The sequence below is a fragment of the Geotrypetes seraphini genome, chromosome 3 (genome assembly GCF_902459505.1).
Source record: "Geotrypetes seraphini chromosome 3, aGeoSer1.1, whole genome shotgun sequence".
Taxonomy (NCBI): Eukaryota; Metazoa; Chordata; class Amphibia; order Gymnophiona; family Dermophiidae; genus Geotrypetes; species Geotrypetes seraphini.
The window spans coordinates 249,208,111-249,227,153 of NC_047086.1; the positions used below are offsets into that span (position 1 = coordinate 249,208,111).

The 19,043-nt window shown below is 43.9% G+C and overlaps 1 protein-coding gene across 1 annotated transcript in view; it reads right to left on the reverse strand.

Annotated features, from left to right (window-relative positions):
* PLG (plasminogen) overlaps positions 1 to 19,043 on the reverse strand; it is a 256,749-nt gene that overhangs the window by 166,552 nt on the left and 71,154 nt on the right. The window contains exons 5-6 of the mRNA XM_033938421.1: positions 10,008 to 10,147; positions 1,926 to 2,046 (exon numbers count right to left, since the gene is read on the reverse strand). Of these exons, the coding sequence (XP_033794312.1) occupies positions 1,926 to 2,046; positions 10,008 to 10,147 (261 nt within the window). The remainder of the gene's footprint in view (positions 1 to 1,925; positions 2,047 to 10,007; positions 10,148 to 19,043) is intronic.

A 19,043-nucleotide genomic window follows, 5' to 3' on the forward strand; every position in this document is an offset into this window, starting at 1 on the left:
ACTGGACTAGATGGCTATTGGTCTGATCCAGTATGGCTATTCTTATGTTCGTATGATATGTTCCTCCTGGACCTCCCCCTCTCCAAAGACACTCCTGCTCACCTATCCATCTAGTGCCCTGCCTGTCTTGCCACAGAGAAAATGTAAAAGCAATCCTGGATTAAAGCCCACCACAGCTTTAGATAGTGCCTTTTATATACCCTGCACCATGAAGAAGCAGCTGTAGCCAACTCTGGAAAACAGTAGGTGAGTGCAAGCCGAAAGTTTTAGTTGATGCTTACCTTGTCATTTCAAACAGTTTACATCCCTAGGAAAAAAAAAAATCATTCATTGTCTATGCCTTAAAATGCTTTCATTATAGGAAATTAGATAAAAACTACTGCAGAAATCCAGATGAGGAGACAATGCCATGGTGTTATACCACAGACAACAATACACGATGGGAATACTGCCAGATACCCAGCTGCAATGCAAAAGAAGCCTATTCAATTTAAAGGGAATGTTTTAAGAAACCAGCAGGAAAGATCTTTTTGCCCCTCAGAGAAAGCAGTAATCTGCAGTATGACCAAAGGGGGAGGCAGAGAGAGTTCCTGCCTATGCTAATACCACGCAAGTGTAGGCAGGACTCTGACCAATATAAGCCAGACCTTCAGACAGCACAGGAGAGTAGCAGGGAGGAAGCAGAGGTATGGAAACCAACCAGAAGGAAAGGGGCATAGAAACAGATATTACCTCATAGTAGCAACCAGTCTAAATCCAAACCTGACATAGAGATGCTAGATTTGAATGAGCCTGAGGAACTGACTACCCCAGAGCTGACAACCCAGGAGTCCATGGAAGTTTGTGAAGGACTTCCTTTTGAAGGTGAGCCTGTAGAAGCCATGGACCAAGACATGATGTCAGAAAGGAGCTGTGGCTGGCGTAAGCAGCAAGCGAAAGATGCTGCTCATGCTGGCGAACATTTCAAGAGGTACATGGGGGTTGCTTGAGTGGCGGGCACTGAAGCAGAGGGGAAGAGTGGAGGGTACACAGTGCGGAGGTGCAGGGCGCCACCACCCCAGGCATTATCCTCCCTCTTTATGCTACTGCCTCAGTGCATGAGAAATTCACACTCTAATAGTAGTGCAGGCCACTTTTTCACATGGCTTAGTAAAAGGGCCCCTAATGCTTAAGCATTTCTAGTATTGGTTTTATTGCATCAACCCCTCAAAAAGGTTAAGAACTTAATTATTCACTGAATTTTTTTTTTTTAATTAAATTCTGATCTTCAACAGAAAACAATTCCAGCTCGTGGTCCAATCCCTAGTCCTAAGCCTTCTAGACTACTGCAACATCCTCTATCTCCCCTGCCCCGCAGTCATGATAAAACAACTACAAACAGTACAAAACACTGGGGGCAGATGCTGATCTATTCGCTGAAGAAATACGACCACATCACCGCCATATACCTCGACTCACACTGGCTCCCAATACAAGCAAGAATACAATTCAAATTGTACTGTCTACTATTTAAAGTAATGAATGGAGACAGCCCAGTCTACTTGAACAACCGCCTTATCCAAACTGCCACAACCAGGCTAAGGAGAGCCCAGACACCATTCATGCACCCCCCCAATCAGAGGTGTCAAACGCAAAAAATGTATGATGGCCTACCGGCCATGCAGGCAGCAAAACTTTAACACCAACTATCCAATCTACTAATCACGACACCAGACTACAAAACTTTCAGAAAAGAAATAAAAACCCTGCTTTCAAGAAATCCATCAAGACAAACTAACTCCACAGGAAGCATTTCAATCCCAAATTAACCCGCTAAACCATCTAAGTCTTCTGGAATTGTCCAGATAACATCTTTTGTAATCTGCCTTGAACCGCAAGGTAATGGTGGAATAAAAGTCACTAATGTAATGTAATCTTAAGCTTACATTGGTGGGAGGTATCCATGTGTGTGAGGAGTCTGTAAATCCCATGACTGACAGTCCAAACCAGACTCTGTTTTTGAAATGTTGCCTCTATAATATTTTCCATTGCAGTGCATACAGTCTTCTGTAATTAAAAAGAAAACAGAGAGAAACAAATGCTGGTGTTGCATAAGAAGAAAGTAGAATGACCCACAATTGACCTTAAAAAATGATAGCAACTGCCACATGAGAAAATGCTGTCAAATGTCAAAATTGAAATTTGACATTTGCAGTTCTCTGGGGCTATATATACACACAATTAGACACATTTACATATTGGCTGGCTGAGGGATTGATATCAGTAAGAACAGAATGTAGAGAGAAAGCCGAGATGGAGTTGAATGAACTCCATGTAGAGAGAAAGTTATAGGAAGAAGAGACTATTAAAATAGGAGGCGGGGTTGAGAGAACAGCAGGAGAGGGATCAGAGTGGAGTTGGGAAGGGACAGCGGCAAGTGGGGTATGAATTGTCAACTCTGGTTGCCAAAAGGAGGCAAAAGTGGAGAGAGGGAGAATGGTAGGGTTATAAAGGTTGATAAATACGCCCCTAAGTTGTGATGTTCAGCCATATATAAGCAGAACAAAGAAAAATCCAATGAATCTGCAGTGAAAAGCGAACACCAAAAAACAAGAAAGAAACTGCAGACAGAAATGTACAAGGACAGGAATTTTTATTTAAAAACCACATAAATTTGTAATCCTTTGAATATGGCTCTCATATACATGGAATGCAGACCCTACATGGTCCGTGTTTCTGAGAAACACTCCTTTCTCAGGGGTCCGAGATGTCCAATGTATCACATGTAGAGAGTAATACGGAAAACAACGTAATATGATCATCAAAATTTTTTAAACTGATGCGGGAAAATTTTCCTTCTGAGCTGACGCACTAGTCATACCCCATTTGCAGCTGTCCCTTCCCACTATTACTTTCTAAAGATTCCTGTCCTTGTACATTTCCATCTGCAGTTTCTTTCTTCCTTTTCAGCCATGTATAAAGTAATTTTATATCAGAGTGTCTAGATCTAGACACTAGTAAGGTGCCTATTTGAAGGTGGTTCTGTATAGTTCTATTGTAAACTGTGAGTTATATTGTAAACCACTTTGATCCTTTTTGGCTGTATATGCAGTATATAAAGATTTTAATAAACAAGCATATAGGAAAGTTGGTGCCTATTTTTCTTTATATAACCCTAGCACAAGCCATTTTAAATGCACCTAAAAGAAGAGTCCATAAGCCACTATTAAGATGGACTTGGGAAAATTCACTGTTTATTTCTAGGACAAACAGCATAAAATCTGTTTTATTCTTTTGGGATTTTGCCAAGTTCTTGTGACCTGGATTGGCTACTGCTAAATACAGGATACTGGGTATGATGGACCTTCCGTCTTGTCCCAGTATGGCAACTCTTCTCTTCTTATGTTCACCTACTTTGTAGGGGCAAACATTTGTGGCAGCCATAGAGCTGGTATTAATGCTCATTCCTAGATTGCAAAAGGATACATGTTCAGCATCTCCCCTTTCTCTCATTTCACCTGAAGATGATAAAATTTTATAGTTCATGTGTAGAAGTTTACACCCCACCTATAATCCTGCCAAACTCAACCCATGTGAATGCCCACCTGCAAACTCCACACCATTGCATCTTGGCACATACTGACAGAATACCGCATAGATTTAATGAGACAGAGTCAGCATAGATTCAGCCGAGGGAGATCTTGCCTCACAAATTTGCTTGACTTCTTTAAAGGAGTGAATAAACATGTGGATAAAGGTGAGCTGGTTGATGTAGTATATCTAGATTTTCAGAAAGCTTTGGACAAGGTTCCTCGTGAGATGCTCCTGAGAAAATTAAAGAGTCATGGCACATGAAACAATGTTCAACTGTGGATCAAGAATTGGTTATCCGTCAGACAGAAAACAAAGGGTAGGCTTACTTGGCCGTTTTTCTCAATGGAGAAGGGTAAATAGTGGTATGTCACTATGACCAGTGCTATTTAACTTATTTATATGCAAAACTGTTTATTGGTCAAAAGCACAATCAAAACTACAATGACAACAAAGCAGCATAGACCAATTCAAATGGTAAGCTGCTTAGTTTCTCACAGCTGCAACATAAATATGGTTTTACTAAATCACAAAGTTTTAAATGGTTGCAGCTGAAGCAGGTTATTCAGGAGGGGTTCCCTGAATGGAAAGATCTTGATACTCAATATAGTTTGGAAATCCTGTTTTTCCAGGCGGATTTCTTGGGTCACCAAGCCGCTAAGTGGTATAAATTGATATATGGTTTTACAAATAAAAAACAAAAAAAGGGTCTAAGAGACATTTGGAGCATTGAGATTAAGCATCAAATTTCTGCTTCTCAATGGCCACGAATTTGGTCTTGGAGAATTAGATGTACAGTGTCGGCATCTATGAGACAGACTTGGTTCTTTTTGTTGCATAGAGCTCTTTTGACCCCAGTACGTTTACAAAAGTTTGATAGCTCTAGATCTAATAAATGTTGGCACTGTAATCTAGAAGCAGGGACTTTGGATCATCTAATTTTTTATTGTCCTTGTATTAACGCCTTCTGGAAGTCAATTTGGTCTCAAATTAATTATTTTCTAGAAAATCCAGTTGATATGTCATATGATACAATTTTGTTTGGAACAATGATGAGAGCAAAGAGTCAAATTTCAGCAAATAATAATAAATTACTAATGATTATGACAGGAATTGCCATTCAGAATATAACTAGAAATTGGAAAGATTATACAAGACTTAACTATACTTTTTGGTGGAATTCTATATGTTATATTTATAAAATGGAACGAATTCTTGCTATGCAAAAAGGAAATTATGACAAGTTTAAAAAAATTTGGGGGCCATTGATTGAATATTCGAATGATTAGACACTTTTTTTTTTTTATAGAAGAATAATATGATATGGGATTGGGAGGGTATAATGTGTGAGATTCAAATAAAATGTTGATATGTGTGGAAGGGAAAGGGGGAGGGGGGATAATATAAGATTTAATATTATATGAAGTATACAAGTGAATTGTATGAATATTCAATGATTATTGTATACTTGTTATGAGATATGAAAATGAATAAAGAATTGGAAAAAAAAAAAAAAACCAAAGAAACCACCTCTTCCCCCAACCAAAAAAAAGAGAGAGAGAGAAAGGCACGGAACAACATGAGAGCAAATACAACAGACACTCCAAGGAATAACAATTATACAGTCAAATAATCAGGACATGGCTACAAGAATTCCCAGACAAAGAGGCCCAAAAAGGCTCCCAGATAAGTTGCAATTGACGGCCCTTGACTGAGTCCATCTCAGGAATTTCCAAATGTTCCATCTTCAATTGGAAATGATATGGAAATTGGAACTACAAGTGAGGTGATTAAATTTGCAGATGACACTAAGGGCTCCTTTTATGAAGCCGCGGTAGCAGCTTCAGCACACATAACTTTTCATCATGCGTTAACCCCCATGCTAGCCAAAAAACTGCCGCCTGCTCAAGAGGAGGCGGTAGTGACTAGCGTGGCTGGCGGTTTAGTGTGCGTTAAACTGCTACCTCGCCTTTATAAAAGGAGCCCTAAATTTTTCAAAGTTGCTAAAACGCATGCAGACTATGGAAAACTGCAGAAAGACCTTAGGAAATTGGAAGATTAGGTGTCCAAATGGCAAATGAAATTTAATGTGAACAAATGCAAAGTTATGCACATTAGGAAGAATAATCCAAATCATAGTTACCAGATGCTAGGGTCCACCTTGGGGGTCAGTGCTCAAGAAAAAGATCTGGGTGTCATCATGGACAATACGCTGAAACCTTCCATTCAATGTGCGGCGTCAGTCAAAAAAGCACACAAGATGCTAGGAATTATTAGAAAAGGGATGGTACACAAGACTAAGAATGTTATAATGCCTCTGCATCACTCAATGGTGTGACCTTACCTTGAGTACTGTGTTCAATTCTGATCATATCTCAAAAAAGATTTTGCGGCACTAGAAAAGGTTCAAAGAAGAAGAGATAAACACGATCTAATTTGAGGAGGTAGTCCATTCCATATCGCAGTTAGTAAGTATGGAAAGGAGTATGAAATTTTACTAATGGACTTGATTCCTCTCAGTGATGGAAAAGAGAGCTTATTCATATGAGTTGTTCTCGTGCCCGAAGATCTCATGTTGTTTAGAGATAAAGACATCAAAGGAACAAATAGTTCATGTAAAATTTTAAAGACTATACAGGCACATTTAAATTGAACTCTGGAAGCCAATGTAATTTCCTCAACAGAGGTGACACGTGATCAAATTTTTTGTTTCCAAAAATCAATCTTGCTACAGTGTTTTGAATCAATTGCAGCCGTTTCTCGTTTCCTTTGCTTAATTCCACATAAATGGAATTACAGTAATCCAGCTGTGCCAAGATGATGGTTTGAACCATTATTGCAAAATGATCTTGATGGAACAGATGACAGACTTTTTTCAGCGTGCAAAGACTAAAGAAACATTTTTTGCTAAGATTATTTACCTGCCATTGAAAAGAGAGAGAGCAATCCAAAACACCCAATGCACTAGAAGATGATTCTATATGCAAATTATCACCGGAATTAAGGATGACTGAAGATGGCAAATTACCAATATCTGGCCAAACCATAATAATTTTGTCTTTGTTGCTATACCATTCCATATCTAATTAACTTAAAAAATGTACATGGCATCTGAAAAATGAAAATTGTCTAGCAACTAAAAAAATTATTTTTTTACTACTGATAATAGGTTATAAACATTTGGGACAGCCCCTCTGATTCTTTACTACCCCCCTCCCTAATGCTCTCCTCTATAGACCCCCATGCTTTCCAGATGCCCTTCCAAATGCTCTGTTTGAGTTTTGAGCAACTCACACCATGGTTAAGAGGAAAGGATAGTCCAGGGATAGTCCTTTCCTGTACTACTTTCTGTTGCTATGAATCATTTATACTCTGGGGCACAGATTTGGCGTTTGTTTTGCTTGCTCTCATGAGAAATGGTGGCCAAGAACTGAGTACCATTTATATTTAATCTTATTTATGATTTTAGTCATAATTTTTGTTTTTAAAGTTTGAATGCTTAGAATTTTGAGTTTGTATATGGGTGCTCAATGTTTTGATTTGATTACAAATACAGTAATTGGTTTTATATAAATGTTTATTTTCAAGATTTTTCATGTTTTATTTGATTATAGATCATTTGAGAATGTTTTAATGCAAATCCATTGATTTAATTTTAAATGTATTTTGGTTATCAATATATGGTTATGGTTCTATATGTTTGCCACACTGATAATTCAACATAAACCATTATTTCAAGTACAATACTATATGATTCCATATTGCATTGAACTAACTGTATCCCCTGACACAGCCCTGTATTGAGTGAAACACGGTCACCTCAGGTTATTTGTATTTCTGAGATCTTAAAAGTTTTTTTCCTTCAATAATGGTTTGAATTCTGATCCTGTCCATGTGTGTTCTGCTGATATCTCCAACTGCTGGCTTTCTGCAGATCCTTTGGCCTCTATTAGCCAGAATTTGGAGGCACCACTGAGCCTGGAGCAGAGTAACTTGTGGTAAAGTGCCAAGAATGATATTGATGCCCACAACAAATGGAAAAAAAAACTGCAGGGTCATTGAAAGTGCCAGATGGAACATTGCAGGCCTTTGGATTGGAGAAGGAATTTCATCACTTTGGGGAACATGATGAGGTGAGTTTTGCCTTGCCCAAGGTAAATGTGTTGGCTTCATGAGACTTGCTTTGTATATTGGGAGTCTTACAATTGAACATCTGTTGAAGCATGACCAGGGGATAGCCAATTAAACTCCAGAAAAAAAGGAGGATGGATTGAGACATACAGGTTTTATTTCCATTGCTTTCAAAGGAAGTAAAACTCATATGTCACAAACTGTGTTCCTTACTTCCATTGCTTTCAATGGAAGTAAACCCCAGATGTCTCAATCTGTGGTTTTGTTTTTTTTTTCTGGAACTATACGGTAAACCCTAAATGTAACAGTTTGTCAGCAGGTCAAATCGGGACTCTTAAGCCTCAAATTATTACTCTTGACTAGTGTGTTTTTTTGTAGGAATAAAGGTACGGGTCATACAGCGTGAACCTTAATAGTGGGAGGTCACTATCTGTGGCTCCACCCCCATGGTAACCACATCCATTTTATTATGCATAAAATATATAAAAAGGCATCATTGAAAATAATATACCAATCCCCAGGTCCAACAAAATTAAATAGAACCATTTGGCCTGAATCAGGAAGCACTAGCTCTGTCACAGTGGCATAACATGGACAGATGCTTAAATCTATCCTACATGAATGGTGCATCTAGGGTCGCCATCTTTTTGAAAGATAAAAATCTGGCACCTGCCACCACCCTGCTGTATCACTGTACTGCCCCTTGTTGGTGTAGAGCAGAGCTAGGACATTATCCCATACAGCATGTGGTACTGTTATGTGCCATTCACCACATTATTTTTAATTTTGATTTATTTTAGTATTGACTTATTTCATTATTGTTTTATTTGATTGATTGGATTGTTGATTGAATGGATATCTTGTTTATTTGCTCACTTTTCTTTTGACTAATTGGCATTCCTTTCATTTATCATTTGTTTGTAAGCCACTGTGACATTTTGCAACCAACGGGGTATCAAGTTAATAATAAACAAACATAAATACATTTTGAAACCTCATAGATCATGCATTCCCCCCTTTATGAAGGGGGAATGCAGGATCTATGAATTTACACCTGCTCCTGGAGACATTTAGGTCTTGGAAAGGACTAATTTGGGCAGTGATCTACAGGAGGAATTAGAGGAGGTTGTCCCCTTAATCCTTCAGTGTTCTCCACCCCTCTGAAAACAATAGTGCTGAATGATTAGGGGCTCAGCCCCTAATAGTGAAACTAAAGATGTGTAGGTTTGTAAAATGAAAAATATACATATCTATGTGCTGCCATATACACCTCTACATTCTGAAATATTGACATAAATGCATATGTTGCCAAGATATAACGGAATTAGAAAAGGTACAGAGAAGGACAACAAAACTGATAAAAAGGATGGGACAATTTCTCTATCAGGAAAGGCTAAAGTGGCTGTGGTTCTTTAACCTGGAGAAGAGAAGGCTCAAGGGAGGTTTATAAAATACTGAGTGGAATGGAATGTGTAGAAGTGAATCACTTGTTTACTCTTTCCAAAATACTAGGGTTAGGGGGCATGCAATGAAGCAACTAAGTAGTAAATTTAAAACAGACTGCAGAACATATTTCTTCATTCAACGTGTAATTTAACTTTGGAATTTGTTGCCAGAGAATGTGGTGACAGCAGTTAGCTTAGCAGGGTTTAAAAAAAGGTTTAGTTTCCTAAAAGACCAAAAAGCCATTATTAAGATGGACTTGGGAAAATCCACTGTTTATTTCTAGGATAAGCATCAAATCTGCTTCACTCTTTTGCAATCTTGCCAGGAACTTGTAACCTGGATTGGCCACTGTTGGAAACGGGATACTGGGTTTGTTTGTCCCAGTATAGCAACTCTTGTGTTCTTAAGCCTCTTGCTATTTTAGATATTCACAATTGCAAAAAAGATGCTGCTGCTGCATGTAATTGGTACATTCACCTCTGCTCCTGCACGTATTTAGAAAAGGCTCCATGTCTGCAGATCCTTTTCTAAAATACTTTTGGCATTTGAGACATCCTGATATGAATATCTGAATTCTGTTCTGTATGTTCATCCTAAATGCCTTCACATTTGTAACCGTTTGAAAGATTTTTGTTTTCTTTCAATTTTGGATTCTTGCTTTTCCCCATATTTTTCTTTAATTTTATTTCCACTTATAGGTTTATTTCATAGATAGTAAGTTATTTCAGTTCATCACATAATATACATTGAAATATTTGAAACTTAAGAATTACAAATAATTTAAAACATAATCTGGAAAGAACAATAGCTAAAAGTAGTGTCCTGTCATAATAATAAATAGTTACTATATAGAACCATACCTTCACATTCTTGAATATTACAGTAGTCAAATCGGATCCCGCTTTCTGTGGTGTAGCACCAAGGTCCTTTTGTATCTCCATCTGGATTTCTGCAGTAGTTTGACTCTAACCCTGCATTTGGAAATTTTTCAGGTGTAATGCTATATCAGAAACAAACAAAAGAGATTAATTTAGAAGCTGTAAACAAAGTAAAGCAATACAAATGAACGATGTTCCAACCAGCCAATACTGATTTATCTATTTAAAATAAATAAATAAACCACCTTTCTAAAGGCTACCACGCAACAAAACTAGCCAGCACGATGAAACACCTGCACTATCTGATTAAACTGGGAAGGGATGGGTTACGGGTGTGACAGAGGCAGAGGCAGAGCAACACCATAAAAGAGGATCCCATGTAGACAACAGGATGTGTACACGACTTATTATCCTGTTGATCAGTGGTCTCAATTTCACGGCCCAGGGACCACATGTGGCCTGCCAGGAACTATTTTGAGGCCCTCAGTATGTTTATCATAATCACAAAAGTAAAACAGTTTCTTGATCATATGTCTCTTTAGCTATAAATTACAATATTATTATTAAGACTTAGCCAAAAGGAAAGATTTATAAACTATAAAGAGTTTTACCTCAATTCTTTAATTACATTACATTAGAGATTTCTATTCTACCATTACCTTGCAGTTCAAGGCAGATTACAAAAGAGATAAAAAATGGAGGGTTACAATGGAAGAACATTTGTCCTTTCTAGAGAGGTAAAGAGTAGGTTATGTAGTTTCTGTGTGGCGGGAAGAGGGAGGGGGGAAGGACGGTAAGTTTGAAGTTAGGGCTGTTTCAGGAAAGCAATGTTACTTACCGTAACAGTTGTTATCCAGGGACAGCAGGCAGCTATTCTCACTAGTGGTGATGTCATCAGACAGAGCCCCGGTACGGACGTCTCACAAGCACGTGTTGCTTGTAGAAACTTAAAGTTTCTAGATGCCCGCACCGCGCATGCGCCGGTGCCTTCCTACCCGGAGATCCGGGCGTGTCTCCTCAGTTCAGGTAGCTAGCCTGAGAAGCCAACCCAGGGGAGGTGGGTGGGACGTGAGAATAGCTGCCTGCTGTCCCTGGATAACAACTGTTACGGTAAGTAACATTGCTTTATCCCAGGACAAGCAGGCAGGTATTCTCACTAGTGGGTGACCTCCAAGCTAACCTCAGTGGGATGGAGGGGGAGTTGGCGACTTAAGAGAATAAATTTTTCAATACTGTTTGGCCAAACTGTCCATCCCGTCTGGAGAGGGTATCCAGACAATAATGTGAGGTGAATGTGTGAACCGAGGACCAGGTGGCAGCCTTACAAATTTCCTCGATTGGTGTTGATCTGAGGAATGCTACTGAGGCTGCCATTGCTCTGACCTTATGGGCTGTGACCTTACAAGGAAGTGATAATCCAGCCTGGGCATAGCAGAAAGAGATACAAGCCGCCATCCAATTAGAGATGGTGCGCTTTGATACGGGTCTTCCCAACTTGTTAGGATCGAAGGAGACAAAAAGTTGAGGAGTGGTTCTGTGTGGCTTGGTGCGATCCAGGTAGAAAGCCAAGGCACGTTTACAGTCTAGAGTGTGAAGGGCCGATTCTCCGTGGTGAGAATGGGGCTTAGGGAAGAATACTGGAAGTACAATGGATTGGTTGAGATGAAATTCGGAGACCACCTTAGGCAGGAATTTCGGGTGAGTGCGGAGGACCACCTTGTCATGATGGAATACTGTGAATGGTGGATCCGCCATCAATGCCTGGAGTTCGCTGACTCTGCGAGCGGACGTAAGGGCTACGAGGAAAAGCACTTTCCAGGTGAGATACTTAAGAGGGGCCCTGTTGAGTGGTTCAAACGGGGGCTTCATGAGATGGGAAAGGACTACATTGAGGTCCCAAACTACTGGGGGTGGTTTGAGAGGAGGGTTAACATGGAAGAGTCCTTTCATAAATCTGGCGACCACCGGATGGGCCGAGAGGGGTTTCCCTTGTAGGGGCTGGTGGAACGCCGCAATAGCGCTCAGGTGGACTCGTATGGATGTGGACTTGAGCCCAGATTGAGATAGGTGTAGGAGATAGTCCAGCACGGAGGATAAGGAAGCTCGCTGAGGTTCCTTTGACTTAGAAACACACCATGAGGAGAATCTGGTCCATTTCTGGGAGTAGCATTGTCGAGTGGCGGGCTTCCTGGAAGCTTCCAAGACCTCCCTCACTTCTTGTGAGAATTGGTGAGGGGTTACGTTGAGAGGAACCAAGCTGTCAGGTGGAGAGACTGCAGGTTGGGATGAAGTAGTGATCCTTGATGTTGAGTAAGTAGTGAAGGAAACACTGGAAGTGGTACTGGTTCCCTGCTGCTGAGTTGAAGTAGGAGGGAGAACCAAGGTTGTCTGGGCCACCGAGGAGCTATTAGAATCATGGTGGCCCGTTCGAGTTTCAGCTTGACCAGAGTCTTCTGGATCAGCGGGAATGGTGGGAACGCATATAGAAATCGTTTCCCCCAGTTCAGTAGAAACGCATCTGCCTCGAGGCGATGAGGAGTGTAGATCCTGGAGCAAAACTGAGGCAGTTTGGAGTTGTGGGGAGCCGCAAAGAGGTCTATCTGAGGCGTCCCCCATTGCGTGAAGATTTGGTGAAGGGGGCTGGAATGGAGAGTCCATTCGTGCGGTTGTAGCAGACGGCTTAGTTTGTCTGCTAAGACGTTGTTCTCCCCCTGGATGTATACTGCTCTGAGTAGGGCGTTGTGGCGCACCGCCCAGTCCCAGACTCGTAGAGCTTCCTGGCAAAGGAGGGCCGAGCCCGTGCCTCCTTGCTTGTTGATATAATACATGGCGGCCTGATTGTCTGTGCGAATGAGGATTACCATGTCGTGAAGTAGGTGTTGGAAAGCTTGGAGCGCATTGAAGATGGCTCTGAGTTCCAGTAGATTGATTTGGTGTAGTCTTTCCGCACTGGTCCAGAATCCTTGGGTGCGGAGACCCTCCAGGTGGGCCCCCCATGCATAATTCGACGAATCGGTTGTGAGAACTTTCTGATGGGGGGGAGAGTGCATCAGCAAACCTCTGGATAGATTCGAAGAGGTCATCCACCAAAGTAGAGACTGCCGAAGAGCAGGTGTGACTAAGATGTGTTTGGATAGTGGATCGGACGTCTGATTCCACTGTGATGCCAGGGTCCACTGGGGGATCCTGAGGTGGTGTCTGGCAAAGGGTGTCACATGTACTGTGGAGGCCATATGGCCCAGGAGCACCAACAGTTGTCTCGCCGGTAGGGTTTGGCGAGTAGACACCGACTGGCAGAGATGAAGGAGAGACTCCATGCGTTGCAGAGGCAGGAATGCTCGGAGTCGGGTGGTGTCCAGGACCGCTCCGATGAAGGGGAGGGACTGGGTGGGTTGTAGATGAGACTTGGAGAAGTTGATCTCGAAGCCCAAATTCTGGAGGAAGTAGGTTGTAGCCAAGGCCGCCGAAGTGACCTCTGGGGCTGACGGGGCCTTGATGAGCCAGTCGTCGAGATATGGGAACACCTGTAGACCCCTGTCCCGGAGTGCCGCGGCCACTACCACCAGGCACTTTGTGAAGACTCTGGGGGACGAAGATAGGCCGAATGGTAGCACTCGATATTGTAGGTGCAGATTTCCCACCCGAAATCTGAGGAACTTTCGGGAGGCCGGGTGAATGGGGATGTGAGTGTAGGCCTCCTTGAGATCCAGGGAGCATAACCAGTCGTTCTGCTCGAGGAGGGGGTATAGAGAAGCCAAAGTCAACATGCGAAACTTCTCTTTGACCAGGAACTTGTTGAGGGCCCGAAGGTCTAAAATGGGTCGCAGGTCGCCCGTTTTCTTCGGGACGAGGAAGTACCGGGAGTAAAACCCTCGGTTCAATTGGTCTGACGGGACCGGCTCGACAGCCCGAAGCTGAAGTAAGGTTTGGACTTCCTGAATAAGAAGGGCGGTCTGCATCGAGCTTGAAGGATACTCTCTTGGAGGATGGTCCGGGGGGACCCGATGGAATTGAAGGGAGTATCCTTCTCTTATGATGGTAAGGACCCATAGGTCCGTGGTTATGGCCTCCCATCGATGGTAAAAAAGATGGAGGCGGCCCCCTATGGGAGAGGCTGAGTGCAGAACGGTGTCGGTTATGCTCCCGGGAGGGGAGTCAAAAGGGCTGGGGAGCCTTAGGTGCAGCCGGTGGCTGAGGTTTTTGCTGAGACTTCTGGGGAGGTTGTCTCTTCGCAGGTTGTCTCGCAGCAGGCGCTTGTCTGGGCATGTAACGCCGCTGGTAAATCAGGGGTGGCCTGGAAGGTCGAGGCTGTTGAGGTTTGGGTTTGGGCCGCAGGATGGATTGAAAAGATTTTTCATGATCCGACAGCTTCTTGGTAACAGTTTCGATAGACTCATCGAACAGGTCAGCTCCAGCACATGGTACGTTGGCGAGTCTGTCCTGTAGGTTGGGATCCATATCGATTGTACGGAGCAATGCCAGGCGACGCATAGCTACCGCGCTTGCGGCGGCGCGTGCCGAGAGTTCGAATGCATCGAAGGAGGATTGCATCAGCTGGAGGCGTAATTGGGAGAGGGAGGCTACCACTTCCTCGAACTCGAATCGAGCTTGGTTGTCTATGAACGGAGTGAACTTGCGGAGAACCGGCAAGAAGAACTCCAGATAGGAAGAGAAAAAGAAATTGTAGTTTAGCACCCGTGACGCCATCATGGAGTTTTGGTAGAATTTTCTACCAAATTTGTCCATCGTTCTCCCCTCTCGGCCCGGCGGTACAGAGGCGTAGACCTGGGAGGGATGAGAGCGTTTAAGGGAGGACTCGACCAGTAGGGATTGGTGGGAGAGTTGAGGGCCCTCGAACCCTTTATGGTGCACGATGCGGTATCGAGCATCGAGTTTGCTGGGGATCGCCGGTATGGAATACGGTGTTTCGAAGCACTGCATGAAGGTCTGGTCCAGTAATTTATGCAAGGGGAGCCGAAGCGACTCCGTTGGAGGGTTAGGTAAATGCATGGTGTCCAGATACTCTTTGGAGTATCGGGAGCCCGTGTCAAGGGTCACATCCAGATCATCCGCCATTTGTCGGAGGAATGATGAGAAGGACAATTGTTCCGCCAGCGTCGGTCTGTGGGACGGGCTGGAGGAGGAGGAGGCCTCCAGGTCCATGGACATCGGGGAGTGGCAAGGAGAATCGGGCACCGATGTCTCCTCGTACTCCGGGCCCCCCGGAGGGGACACCTCTGATGAGGAGTATCCCCTACGTTGCAGTTTTTTCTGCGGTGACACCTCCGAATGGCGTGAGGAGTGCCAGGATGAGTGTCTCGATCGGTGCCCGTCTCGGTGGCGGGACGGGGATCGGGATCGTCTGTGCATCGCATGGTCTCCCGAGGCCCCCAAGTGGATAGGGCTGGAAGCGGTGGATCGCAACTGGGTTTGCGATGCGGGTTCTTGCGATGCTACCCAAGTCTGGTAAGGAGTACGGAGGAACTCTTCCTGACTATGCCCAGGGCTTCGAGTATCGATCGGAGGTCTGGTCCCATGTTGGCGCGGAGGCGTAATGGGTTCTAATGGCGGCATATCGGTAAGCGAGGCTTGCCGCGTGGGCATCGCCGCCCTCCCCCCGTTCGTCCTCGTCGGTTGTCGAGGTCGAACGGTGTGGGGGAGGGGGAGGGGGCGGACCGCCCCTTTGGACCGGTACCGGGAGGTCACCCTGTATGGCAGCGATGAGCCCGGGTCCGATGGTCTGCATGAGCTCAACGAATTGAGCTTCCAGCACGGACCGTAGCGAAGCCGATAAGGAGGGATCCGCACCGAAAGGGGGTCCTCCTGCACGGACATCGCGCTCCTTCGAGGCCGAGTGCTTCTGCTTAGTAGCTTTCGGCACTTTGATGACCATTGGTGGCACTGTGGAAGGAAGAGGTACCTGAACCGAGGAGACCGGGGCAGGCACCGACGTCGAGCTCGTGGATGGTGTCGGGGTGAGCGATGCCGGTTTCACCACACTCGATGCAGGAGGGGTCGATGCCGGTTTCGCCCGAACCGGGGAGGTATCAGATGAAGTGGAGGCTGAGGGATCCTTAGCTGCGTCCATCTTGAACATCGATTCCCACAATAGGCAACGCCGCTTGAATGAGCGTGCCGTAAGGGTAGAGCAAGGCCTGCACGATTTCGGGATGTGGTCAGGGCCCAAACACTGCAAACAGCGCCAGTGAGGGTCCGTGAGTGAAATCGCGCGTTGGCACTTGCTGCACTTTTTAAACCCGGTGATTGGCCGGGACATAGGCCGGAAAATCTCCGCCGCGAGGTCGAAGCCAGTGGGCCTGAGCCACGTGGCCGGCCCGTTCGACCCGCCGGAGGAAATAATCTTCTTTTTTTTTTTTTTTTTTTACTGAAAAAGAAAAGTACTGTTAACTGTAATTAAAAGAAAGCGAAAACGCGGACAAGGAAGGCAAATTTAACTGAATTCAGCTAGCGCATGATGAAGTTGAACTTCTCAGCTCCGCGGAAAAGAAAGAACTGAGGAGACACGCCCGGATCTCCGGGTAGGAAGGCACCGGCGCATGCGCGGTGCGGGCATCTAGAAACTTTAAGTTTCTACAAGCAACACGTGCTTGTGAGACGTCCGTACCGGGGCTCTGTCTGATGACATCACCCACTAGTGAGAATACCTGCCTGCTTGTCCTGGGATAATTTCTTTTTTTCCGAGGCCCTCCAAGTACCTACAAATCCAAAATGTGGCCCTGCAAAGGGTTTGAGTTTGAGACCACTGCGGTAGATGCAAAAATGCCCAAGATGGCCGTGTTTTGACATGTTTGGTCAGAAGCGTAACAAATCTGAGTTCATGTTTAGCAACCAGGTATCAGTATTTAACCAGGCAGGCTAAACTAATTTCATTCAGATGTTATAGCTGATCTCCATGTACCAGCATAAATATTCAGCCTGCTGGTTAGCCTGTTCCATACTAAATAAAATACTGTAGCTAACCACTGACAACTACCCCTAGAGGCCACATATTGGCTGATGGCACAAGTGACTGGAGATACTCATGTGCAGTGACTCTCTAGACCAGTGTTCTTCAACCTTTTGACACCTATGGACCGGCGGATATTAAATAATTATTTTGTGGACCGGCAGTTGAAAAACACTGGGCTACGTCATGCCCATCTCCACCCCAGACCCCGCCCCCAAAATAGTACTAATTGTAACACCATTTTTTCCATTCATTTTTCATATACACACACACAATATAATCGTATTAACAACACATAATGGTTAACCACAAAAATAAGATACACAAAGTTTCAAGTTTATTAAGTATTTGATTAATCGCTTCCTCAAATATCTAAGCGATGAACAAATCATTCAATTTACAGATAATACAGGGGTTATAAAAGACAGATGGACACTGGACAAAACATATTAAATTAACGACTAACAGAATAAACAGAAAAGGAAAACAAAGGGAAAGACAGGGTAATGAAATACAATAATAATGATAGAAAGAAGGACGATTATGGTAAAAAACAATAGGAGGGAAATAAAAGAAGTGGTCTTATGAAAATAAGCAAAGATAGGCTGGGACTAATAAATATCATAAGCGTCTTTGAAAAGAAAGTTTACTTTTAAATTTATCTAAGTTCTTTTCAACATTTATTCCTACCAGAAAACAGATAACCCCATGCAAATGCAGAACCAAAAATTAAAAGTACTAATATTTACAAACAAACCCTAAGATGCAAGACTCTGCAAGCAGTACAACCCCAGAGGAAAAGAAACAAATGCATTTCTTCTTTAACAGACAGCAGATGTAAATCAATCACTAAATAGAAAAATAAAAGCATTCTCCCTACCGTTGTTGTCTCTCTCCCACCATGCTATGCCTTGCCTTTGGGCCGGTCCATGGGAAGATCAAAGCGGCGTCTTCAGGCCGGCTCCTGAGTGCTGCATTGCACAAAGCTGTGCGCAGCGGCTCCTCACGCGCGTCCCATGCCTCATCTGGAAGCCTTCCCTATGACGTTGCGACGTCAGAGAGAAGGCTTCCGGTTCAGGTGCAGGATGCACGTAGGAGCCTTTTCCCACGGCTTTGTGCATTGCAGCACTCAGGGAGCTGGCCTGAAGATATCTCATTGATCGCAGCATGGACCGGTGGCTGTAGAACTGTCTTCTGCCCAATGGACGTGCTGGCCCTGTGGACTGGCAGAAAATTTCTGCGGACCAACACTGGTCCACAGACCGGTGATTGAAGAACACTGCACTAGACCACTAGGAATGTGCCAGTAGGCCCACATGGATCATAGGGAGTCCTTTCAGGGATAGGCCTTCTGATAAAGGGATGGAGGAAATGCCAATGGCCTCTTTAAGATTTAGCCTGGGAGCACCAGTTCCTGGCTTTGGGGCCCAATGTTTCCAGGTGGCTGAACCACGCTGCTTGTGAGGTAGTTTGCAAGTAGCATTGTTTGTTTACCATAGGAGTCGGCAACTTGCAGTGCTGCAGTAACACAGCTTGATAACGTACTCCCCTAAATCCCTCTGTCTGGCTCTGAAGCTGCAATTCAGCAGCATTTAAATGGACAATGCCACTGAATGTCAGCACAGACTGAAAAGTAAATAGTTAGTGCCAGGATGATCCAGATGACTACTTTCATTTATAGAATACTAGTCTTTAAGCCCGTTACATTAATGGGTGCTAGAATAGATGTGTCTGTCTGTCTTTCTTTCTGTCTCTCTGTCTCTATCTCTCTGTCTCTCCTTGGCCGCTGGCTGTCTGTCTCTTTCTCTCTGGCCCCCTGTCTGTCTCTAATTCTTTTTGTTTGTGTCTCTCCCTGGCCCCCTGTCTGTCTGTCTGTCTTTCTTTCTTGCTCCTGGGCTGCTGTCTGTCTGTCTCTCTGGCCCCCTGTATGTCTGTAATTCTTTCTGTCTGTGTCTCTCCCTGGCTCCTTGTCTGTCTTTCTTTCTGTGTGTCTGTCTCTCTCCCTGGCCCCCTGCCCATCTCTCTCTGTCCCCCCAAGCAAACCATGATTG